Raw genomic sequence first — 11,116 nt, forward strand, 5'->3', positions numbered from 1 at the left:
TTTCTTCCACAGAATAATCCTCATGTAAAGGGTACGACAGAAGCTTCTCCTTGAACCAACATGTGAAACATGAGTTGTTCTCTTTGATTATATCTCCGTCCGTCCTTTGTTGGCCTCTGTCATTGTACGTCTGTAGGATCGAAGTATGTCTAGAGGGGGGGTGATTAGACTACTTGACCAAATAAAAACTTAACCTTTTCCCAATTTTAGTTCTTGGCAGATTTTAGCTATTTTAGGACAAGTCAAGCAATCATCACACAATTGAAGCAAGCATGCAAAGAGTTTATGGGCAGCGGAAAGTAAAGCATGCAACTTGCAAGAATATAAAGGGAAGGGTTTGGAGAATTCAAACGCTATTGGAGACACGGATGTTTTTCCCGTGGTTCGGATAGGTGGTGCTATCCTACATCCACGTTGATGGAGACTTCAACCCACGAAGGGTAGCGGTTGCGCGAGTCCACACAGGGCTCCACCCAAGGGCAACGGTTGCGCAAGTCCACGAAGGGCTCCACCCACGAAGGGTCCACGAAGAAGCAACCACCCACAAAGGGTCCACGAAGAAGCAACCTTGTCTATCCCACCATGGCCATCGCCCACGAAGGACTTGCCTCACTAGCGGTAGATCTTCACGAAGTAGGCGATCTCCTTGCCCTTACAAACTCCTTGGTTCAACTCCACAATCTTGTCGGAGGCTCCCAAGTGACACCTAGCCAATCTAGGAGACACCACTCTCCAAGAAGTAACAAATGGTGTGTAGGTAATGAACTCCTTGCTCTTGTGCTTCAAATGATAGTCTCCCCAACACTCAACTCTCTCTCATAGGATTTGGATTTGGTGGAAAGAAGATTTGAGTGGAAAGCAACTTGGGAAGGCTAGAGATCAAGATTCATATGGTCGGAATGGAATGTTTTGGTCTCAACACATGAGTAGGTGGTTCTCTTTCAGAACAAATGAGTTGGAATGATGTGTGTGTTCTGATGGCTCTCTCACTGAATGAGAAGGAGGTGGAGGGGTATATATAGCCTCCACACAAAATCCAACCGTTACACAGTTTTCCAATCTCGGTGGGACCGAATAAATAAACTCGGTCTGACCGAAGTAGTAAACCTAGTGACCGTTAGGAATTTCGGTGGGACTGACATGCAACTCGGTAGGACCGATTCGGTTAGGGTTTGGGCATAACGTAATCTCGGTGAGACCGATTACACAAACTCGGTGAGACCGAATTTGGTAATTAGCTAACCAGAGAGTTGGTCAGGCAAACTCGGTGGGACCGATTTGCTCTTTCGGTGAGACCGAGTGGAACTCGGTGAGACCGAAAAGTTACAAAGGGGAAACACTGAGTTTACATTGCAATCTCGGTGGGACCGATTCGCTCTTTCAGTGGGACCGAAAATTTACGAAAGGGAAACAGAGAGTTTGCAACCCCATCTCGGTGAGACCGAGATCCTTATCGGTAGAACCGAATTGCTAGGGTTTGGCAGTGGCTAATGACAAGTGAAACTCGGTGGCGCCGGATAGGAAGAATCGGTAGGACCGAGTTTGGCTTAGAGTTTTGGTCATATGTGGATATGGGAAAGTAGTTGAGGGTTTTGGAGCATATCACTAAGCACATGAAGCAAGAGGCTCATTAAGCAACACCTCATCCCTCCTTAATAGTATTGGCTTTTCCTATGGACTCAATGTGATCTTGGATTACTAAAATATAAAATGAAGAGTCTTGAGCTTTTGAGCTTGAGCCAATCCTTTGTCCTTAGCATTTTGAGGGTTCCACTTTCATATCCATGCCATGCCAATCATTGAGCTTTCCTGAAATAATCATCTTGGAATAGCATTAGCTCAATGAGCTATATGTTGTTATGAATTACCAAAACCACCTAGGGATAGTTGCACTTTCAACGTCTTCTCAATAAAGGTTTTGTGCTCTACCTCCCAAGGATCGACCACGTCTATGTGTTGTAGCGCTACTAGGTTTGCTCTTTCAAAGTCAGCGAGTCGACCCTTGAAGTCGACATGCATTTCGCGGCGACCATCACAGTGACACCATCCAGCGAGCCTGACGAGGTGCCTATTGACGGGCAGACCAATAGGGTTCTCGATGCGTAGATAATTCGTGCAGTAGGAGATGCACTCTTCGGTCAGAAAGCCCCTGGCTATGCTTCCCTCTAGAAGTGGCATGTTGCGAACGTATCCTTTGATGACAGCATTCATCCTTTCGAACGGCATCATGCTGCGCAGGAACGTCGGCCCGAGTTTGATGATATCCTCCACGATATGGACTAGCAGATGCACCATAACATCGAAGAATGCGGGTGGGAAGTATATCTCAAGCTCGCATAGTATCACCATGATCTCTTCCTATAGCCTTCTGAGTTTCCTCATGCCAACCGAGTTCCGAGAGATGACATCGAAAAAGTTGCATAGGCCAAATAGCGTTTCATGGATGTGCGCGTCCATGATCCCACGGAATGCAACTGGAAGTATCTGCGTCATCAGCACGTGACAGTCGTGAGACTTCATCCCATTGAACTTCTGCTTTGCTGAGTCTAGGTATCTGCTTATCTTCCCCGCTTAACCGTAAGGAAGTTTTACTCCTACGAGGCAGGTGAAAAACTGCTCGATCTCCTCCTGACTTAGAGTGAAGCACGCGGGAGGATAGTCATTTCCAGTCTTCTTGCCCTTTTTGCCTTTGCGACGACTTTCCGTGTCCTTCTTCGCCCCATCATAATCATCATTAGCGTGAAGCTCCTCCTTGATGCCCGTTGATTTCAAGTCCGCCCTTGCTTTCGGCCGATCTTTGGTCCTCTTTGGCGTGTTGAGGAGGGTACCAAGCAGACTCTCGCACACGTTCTTCGTGATATGCATGACATCAAGGCTGTGAGGCACACGGAGGATCTTCAAGTACGGCAAGTCCCAGAAAACAGACCTCGTTTTCCATACCTTCAGCAGCGGCTCTGGCGCCTTTCGCTTCTTTCCCGGCTCTGGCGTCTTTTGCCTCTTTCCCGACAGTGGGAAGTCTTTCCAATTTTTCAACAGCTTGTCTATTTCCTTGCCGCTCCTCGTACGCGGGCGTCTTCGGGGTTCGGTTCCACCATCGAACAGATCCTTGCGTTTTCTCCATGAGTCATCGTCGCGAAGACACCTTCGATGTCCCATGAACATAGTTTTCAAAGCCCCGGGATCTCTATCTAGCTGGCGATATGTTGTGTCATCCATGCACCTGACTCATCCAGAAAATCCGTGGACCACCTACCCCGTGACATATCCGTAACCGAGATAGTCGTGCACCGTCGTGAGCAGTGCGGCTCTCATAGGGAAATATTCTTTCTCTGCAGCGTCCCACGTATTGGCTGGCGTTTTCCACAGCGTGTCATGCTCCTCTTTCAGCAGCCCCAGATACATATTGACGCCGTTCCCTGGTTGTTTCGGCCCTTCAATTATCATACTCATGTGAATGTACTTCCTCTTCATGCACAACCAGGGGGAAGGTTGTACATCCACACAAACACAGGCCAGGTGCTATGTGTGCTTCTCTGGCTGCCAAACGGATTGACTCCATCGGTTCTCGCGCGTAGCACGATGTTCCTTGGATCGTCCCCAAATTCTTGGTGTTCGAAGTTCAGCGCTTGCCACTGGCTCGCATCCTTAGGGTGACTCAACATCTTGTCTTTTTTATTTATCTCCAGATCATTTCCGTCATCTTCTCGCTTCTTCTCCTCCCTATTCGCGTGCCGACGCAGGAGCTTTGCTAGCTTAGGGTCCGCGAAATACCGGACATATGGTAGACTCCGCATGCTCGTCCCGATAAATGATGCAATTGTTCATGCACACATGGTATTTCACATACGGTAAATCCAGAGGACACACGATTTTCTTCGCCTCCTCGAAACTGGTCGGGCACTTGTTCCCCTAGGGAAGACATTCGTGCCAAAATGACCATGTTTTCGTGGAAGCATGTGTCGGTCATTTTGTGTTTTACCTTCATCTCCAGAGCCATGAGCGTTACTTTCAAGCGGGTATCCTTGGGCCTGCATCCTTCATACAATGGAGTAACTGCGTCTATCTCCAGTTGATCCAGCTTGGCTTTCTCTCGGGCGGCAGCTCTTGCGTTATCCGTCTGCTTGAGAAGCAGCTCTTGAATATGAGGGTCCTGCACCCAGCCCATCGATGGTCCATCTCGTCTGCTCCGGCATCTTCATCTTCATGATCATGCCCTTCGTCTGCTCCGACATCTTCCTCATCATCATGTTCGACATCTTCTACATGATGACTGCGTACTGCATCTAATTCGTGATCATGTCCTGGAGATTCTTTGTCTTCTCGCTCGCCCTCGCCGCGGTTGTCTTGCTGCCCTTCCTCATTTCTTGCCTGGCCCCATGGACGACTTCATAGTCATCTTCATCACCTTGCTACCGATAGCCATCCATGAAACCACACAAGAGCAGGTGGTCCCGCACCTGTATGGAACCCGGGTCCATAAGGCTCTTTAGCTTGCATCTTCGACACAGACATCTTATCTCCATCTCGTTCTTTTGAAGCATCTCGGCCTTCGCGAAGCTCAAAAACCTATTCACGATGCCTTCGGTCATCGTGCGGACCATGGTCGCCTGCGGGGTAGAGCAAAACGATATTTTAGAACCAAAAAAAATTGGCATGACTTTGCCTAAAAATAGGACCAAAAAGAATGCATAGTGCCAAATTCTCGCCGAAACGGAAATGAATCAACATTCCGGCAAAATATTGGCAACTATCGCATTTCAAATACCGGTACCTGCAAACACAAACATATGCAAGACCACAAACATATGCAACACCACAAACATACGTAGATCTAGGCCACAAAAAGTGCATGTGCATGTTTTTGAAGGGAGAATAAAGTAGATCTACAACATAAAGAAAGATTTCCCCTTACTTACCTATCAAAAAAAGGTAATTTAACCACTTAATTTGGGTGAATCTATGGTGCAAATGAGGTGAGGAGGAGGAGGCAGCCGAGACAAGCTTCGAGGAGGAGGTGGAGAGAATGAAGTGGGGAAAGTGAGTGTGGTAGGTGGCTGTCCAAAATATCTAGCTGCTCTCAGGTTAGTAATGGTGCACCACCTTAAAATGCGCCATTAGTAACCCTGGTTACTAATGGCACACATGTTACGTGGTGCGCCATTACTAGTTTTGCAAAAAAATTAAAAAAAATTGTTAGTAGTGGCACACCGTGGTTGTGGTGCGCCATTACTAGTTCAAACTAGTAATGGTGCAGTATACACTGGTGCGCCATTACTAGTTTTGAAAAAAAAAGTAAAAAAAATTTGTTAGTAGTGGCGCATAGATTGTGTGGTGCGCCATTACTATTTAAAACTATTAATGGCGCACTATGCCCTGGTGCGCCGTTACAAGTATTGGAAAAAAATGTGAGTAGTGGCGCACTATGGGTGTGGTGCGCCATTAGTGATATGGACACTAATGGCGCACCTGCACATGGTGCGCCACTGCTATATAGCAGTGGCGCACCACATACGTGGTGCGCCATTAATGTCCATATTAGTTATAGCCCTTTTCCTAGTAGTGTTATCTTGTGGGAGAATATGATGAACGAGGGAAGGCCTTATTTGCAAATGTGGAGAGTGGTGTGGGTATCTTTCTGCAAAGTTTCCATAGTTTCCTTCCTATCCGTCAAATATAAATCGGATGGCCTATATTGCAGGATGGCGGGCACACCACCATCACCAACTCTGTTTTTTATAAGAGTAGAGAGAATGTGTGCCCGTCCTCCTCCGCGAACAGCTAGCACCGCGGCTCTGACTCCGGCACTTGCACCTAGAGCACGTTGCCGTACTGGATCCGCCCAGGCCATGTGCCCTCCCTTGCACTGCACAAATCAATCGAACAACACATCAATCAAGAAACCCGCACCTTGATCGTTATTACCATTGCACTTGCGGTACGTGCAAAGCAAGTACGAAACAAAATACGAGCACGTTTTTGTTTCAGGAGATGTCTCTCTTTTTCAGTCAACTGGCAATGTGTCCGTGCATTGCAACGGATCCAAACTAGAGTAGTACTTGTTCACAAACTTGAAAGAAAACACTCTTGTTTTCATATACATATATACCACTAAAAATATATTAATTTTTACTCGAAATATATTTTTAGGCTGTTTTGATGAGGTGAGGGAGGGATGTGGCTGCTTATAAGATAATAAGGGGTTTTCTGCAAATTGGAGTAGTAAGTGGGCTATTGTTGGAAAAATGCCACAACTTACCTCACAGCCGTTAGATGCAAATCTAATGGTCAGAAATGACAGATGGCAGACACACCATCATCACCAACTAAGTCTTTTATAGGAGTAGAGATATAGTTTTGGATAAAATGATGGGGGAGCTCAATGTAGCTAGGCAGCGCATGTGGAGGGATTGTTTGCCAGCTTCTTGCATGGATTGATCACACTGACATGCTGATGCTTCCAGAAGAACGTAGACATATCATCTCTCTCCCTCTTTCCCACGCACACACCTGGTCTCTTGAGACTTCTCGCACGCACCATCTCTAGCTCTCTACGTCAATGCCACCCACATAGACTTGTACTATATGTTTAGTACATTGTACATGAAGAGAAGAGGTGCACTCACGCACTCGTCCTCTCTCACACACGCATCTGTAGCTATGAATTGTAGTGTTCTCAACCATCTGATTGGCTCTTAGGTTCACGTTGCTCCTTGGCCTTGAGATTGAGAAGTTTACTAGCAAGATGCCCATGCATTGCACAGAACATCAAGATGCATTTTTATGAGTAGTTTATCTTGTGAGAGAAATGGATAAACTTGGGAAGGCCTTATTTGCAAATGTGGAGAGGGGTGTGGGTATCTTTTTGCAAAAATGCCATAGTTTCCTTCCTATACGTGAGAAATAAATCGGACGGCCTATATTGCAGGATGACACGCACCACCATCGTCACCAACTCTTTTTACAAGAGTAGATATAGAGAAAATGCAGAGGCTCTGCTGGAGGCATGATGTTTTGGTTAATGTGCGGGCCGCACATGGCACCAACATGACACGAGCTTCGTCTGCCTGGTGCAGAGTAGTAGTAGTAGTAGTAGTAGTAGTAGTAGTAGTAGTACTTCTTTGATGTGTCGTGTCTAACTCGCAAAAGTATGTAACAATTCCTCAAGCATATAAGCAGCTTATCCTCCTTACCCAAAGGATCTTTATATTCAACAGACACAAAATATCACTTTGACTGTTGGAAATTATTTTAACTGTTGATTTGGTGTCGATGTAATTGCTACATCACCACCAAAATCCACCATCTTATAAGCTACTCCCTATATTAGCATATTACTAAGATAAACATAATGCACTGTAGAATCATTTAGGAGGTGAGCTCGTAAATCTGAATGTGGAGGGACACCGTCCTTGACAACCCAGCCCCGGCTCGGGCAGGACCGTGAAGAAGGTCAGCTCCTACACTACGACGGCGCCAGGCTCCTTGCTGCTTGTCACCTTGATTTCCACCTTGACGGCATCGGTCCTGCCTTTGGGCTCCCCCGGCGGGCCATTCGCCCACACCTTGGCCGAGTAGTGCGGCGGTCGGGACGCCCCCGCTCTGATGCAGACAATCGACATGGTGATAGGCGTGCCAATGTCGAGCACGCCGCCGACCACGAAAAATGGGCGGCCATCCTCCTACGCGAACATCAAACACCGAGCTCCGACACCGACACATGCAGCTAGAGCACCTTGCCGTACTAGATCCTATGCACGGGCATGGGATGCACAGTGCTGATGTGGCGGGGTAGCGCTGGTGGCGAGCCTTCATTGCCGCAGACGGGTACCGGGCATTTGCAGGGCACGAGCGGACACACGCTATGGTGATCGGCGAGCTTGTGGTAAGTGACGTAGAGCCCACAACCTTCATGTGGGCACTCCACCCTCACCGAGCAGAGGATGGCATCCATCAGCGTGTTGCGTACGTCGAAGCCACCGCCATGCCATGCTCACACTTATGGCACTACCGCTGGTTCTCGGGGTGCTCCCCACGGCAGTCCACGCAGGCCAGGTGCCCTCCCTAGCACTGCACAAATCAATGAAACAACACATGAATTGAGAAACCCGCGCCTTGCTCGATCAGCCGAACGGACAAGGTGTATTCAAACCTCATACACCGGAGGCATCAAGGGGCGGAGGCACAAGGGGCAGTGGAGCAAGGTGAGGTCCATAGAGACCTCCATCGTCGGGTCCTGTTCCGTCAGCATGATCTTGCCCGCCTCGTGCACAACCATCTCTCGCTTTAGTGCTGGGGCATTAGAAAGTTTTACCATCACATATTAATAGTACTACTTGAAGGTGAATTAAATTAACAAATGCAAGTACTATCAAAAGGAAAGTGATGGCATGCATGCATGCGTTGTAATTAATGCATTGGTAAACGCAAGAAATATATCGAGTGCACTGCTTTGATGTGTCACGTCAACACGTACAACAAGGAGAAGCATGATTACAATGCCCTCTCCCTTGACCATGAGCGTGGTGGCTCGCAGGACTAGGAGAAGCTTTCGCTACACACTCTCCCTCCCGCATGCAATGGACATGCAGCAGTTCATTCAGTGTCAGATGGCCAGAAGTATAACGTAGTAGTACCATCAAGTTCGACTTCCCGAAGAGGCGAAGAGCCTAGTGCAACCCGAATGCTCATATGGCGGTTTCATGTGTAGGGGAGGTAGTAGTAACTAGTCTAGGGTAGCATGTACCGTGCCTCTAAGTTTAAGGCTGGCCATAGTGGGGGTAACATAACCAGTAGTATCATGCACTTAGGACTAGCAAACAAGCTTATGTGGCAGATAATTTAAGAAGGGAGAGAGGGATACATAGGTAGATACCGTATCATGTTTGGCAATAAATATGATCATCTATGACAGTACTACTCTATGATACAATGCACTATGGAGGTAGTATCATACACTAGTATCATATGCATGATACTAATATGATACTCTCCACATAATTGTTGGAATCAGCTCCATGCTATGAGGCTGTCTCAAAGCATTTTTTGATTAAAATAATCTTCTAGCCCTACCTGTCATCCTTGTGATTGTAGTTTGCACGCTGATCTGGTCAAGAGAGGAATATAATGTACACTGCAGGTCTTTTAGCGAAGTTTAGAGGCAAGCATGTGGGGCTAGTGCTATGATTTGTCGCGTCAACTCGTACTACGAGGAGAAGATTGATTACTACTAGTACACCCTCTCCCTCGCTCATGCACGCGATGGCTCGCTGACGAGGAGAGGCTTTTGCTTACTACCACAAGCTATCCCTCTTGCAGCGGTGGACGGACATGCATCAGTTGATTCGATACTGTAGAAGTAGTAACATCATTGTTCGACTTCTTGAAGAGGCGAAGAGCCCAGTCCAACCCGAACGTGCCAGTTGCGAACCCTCGCATGGTAGTATTTGCGTAGGGGTGAGGTGTGGTGTACCACCGTCAGATGCAAATCTTACGGTTATTGTGGTGATTGCTAGTTATAGTCATCTTACGAAAATCAAATGATCCCAAAACAAAACCGACCACATTTCTTCACTACTAGGGAAAACCCTAGTAGTAGCGCTTGAAATATGCATAGCAATAGCGATGGGTCTAGCGTTACTACTACCACGCTACAGCTAAGTTGTAGCAGTAGTGCTGGTATGGGCAACGCTACTGGTAAGTATGGTTAGCAGTAGCGCTGCCCTGACTAGCGCTACTACTACAACTTAACTATAGCGCTTGTACAAATGAACCGCTGCTGCTAATCTAGCGCTGCTAGTAGATGCTTTCCAGCACTACTACTAGTATTCTTGCTTTCATAGATTTACACCCCCTCTATGTATTTGTGATGTATTTATACATGCTATATACAATAGTTTCATCACATCATACTAAACATGGACTATTCTCATCATATCATAGACATACAGAAGTCTCGTCATACCATCACCATCATCATCATTCAACACAAATATCATCACATCTCGATAATAGCGATACACAAGTGCAATCATGTCATGTCTCAAATAAGTGCAACTGCATGGTCATAGCAGGCACAAAAGTTTCATCATCTCTATCTAAACCATGATGTAGAAGAGAAGAGTGATCAGCATGAGCAAGAGCGCGACTATGTAGTACCAGTGGTCCCGCCCCTGCTCATGTTGGAGTGTCCACCTCAAGTAAATACTTTCCGCTTCGGTTCTACTGTCGAACCCTCTGTGGCTAGCACCCGAGTACCTATGCACTTGGGCCTGAGCGGCTAGCCAGTGGCCGTAGAATCCTGGAACTCTCCCAACATACACGGCGTAGTAGTCCTTCGCCATCTCTGATCTATGTACCTGCATCGTCAGTTGATGAATTGAACAATAATATGCAACATTGTGTACTTAAGAAAACAAAGAGGCATAATTAGCAAAATACAAGCAACTAATAGTAAACATAAATGACGAAGTTCCTCATACCCAAACTAATTAACTAGAGCGATCTACGCTAGTTCAAGACCATGGTTTAGTTACATCACATAGTTTCGCCGTGCATAAATTCAAAGTTGTGCCATAGAAAGACAGTAGTGACACATTGTCATCGAAAATCAGTCCTCCATGTCAGCGTTCCAATCTTCATAGTCAGGGAGGAAGCACCCGAGCTTCTTGAAAGGCTTCAGGTCCAGACGTTGAGCGAGTAGTAGTGCTCGGACATCTTCCCACGTGATTGGCCCATGGTAGAACATCCCTATTGGTTCGAGGACCTGCTTCATGATCACTTAGGAAAGTTCACACTATACGTGATAAAACTCAGCTCTAATTCGATGATCCGGTGTCTTTCCTATGCTTGTAGCCTAGCTGGCAATCTCGACATCATTGGTAGTAGCTGACATGCGAAGGCGTTGATTATCCCTTCTGTACTCGAGCAGGAGATGCATGAGGTAAAATCCATCAGCCATACTAGTGTGCGGTTGCTGGATGCATCAGAAGTTGGTCTTATGACCGAAAGCCAGCCCGTGATTCCTGTACTTTTTCACCTTGATATATCCACCAGATAGGCTGAAGGTCAACAAGGCACTATCAAGAACACTCTTTATGTGCTTGTAATCCTTTTTCCT

The 11,116-nt window shown here is 46.8% G+C and overlaps 1 protein-coding gene across 1 annotated transcript; it reads right to left on the reverse strand.

Annotated features, from left to right (window-relative positions):
* Window positions 1-7,457: 7,457 nt before the first annotated feature.
* On the reverse strand, window positions 7,458-7,951 carry LOC147975553 (uncharacterized). The gene is made up of 2 exons (XM_087520480.1): window positions 7,772-7,951; window positions 7,458-7,679 (listed from the first exon to the last, which is right to left on the reverse strand). Exons 1-2 carry the CDS (start codon window positions 7,949-7,951, stop codon window positions 7,458-7,460), a joined length of 402 nt encoding a protein of 133 aa, XP_087376606.1.
* Between the last annotated feature and the right edge of the window lie 3,165 nt (window positions 7,952-11,116).

Source organism: Triticum urartu, chromosome 4A (genome assembly GCF_056163025.1).
Source record: "Triticum urartu cultivar PI428250 chromosome 4A, HENAU_Tu73, whole genome shotgun sequence".
Taxonomy (NCBI): domain Eukaryota; kingdom Viridiplantae; phylum Streptophyta; class Magnoliopsida; order Poales; family Poaceae; genus Triticum; species Triticum urartu.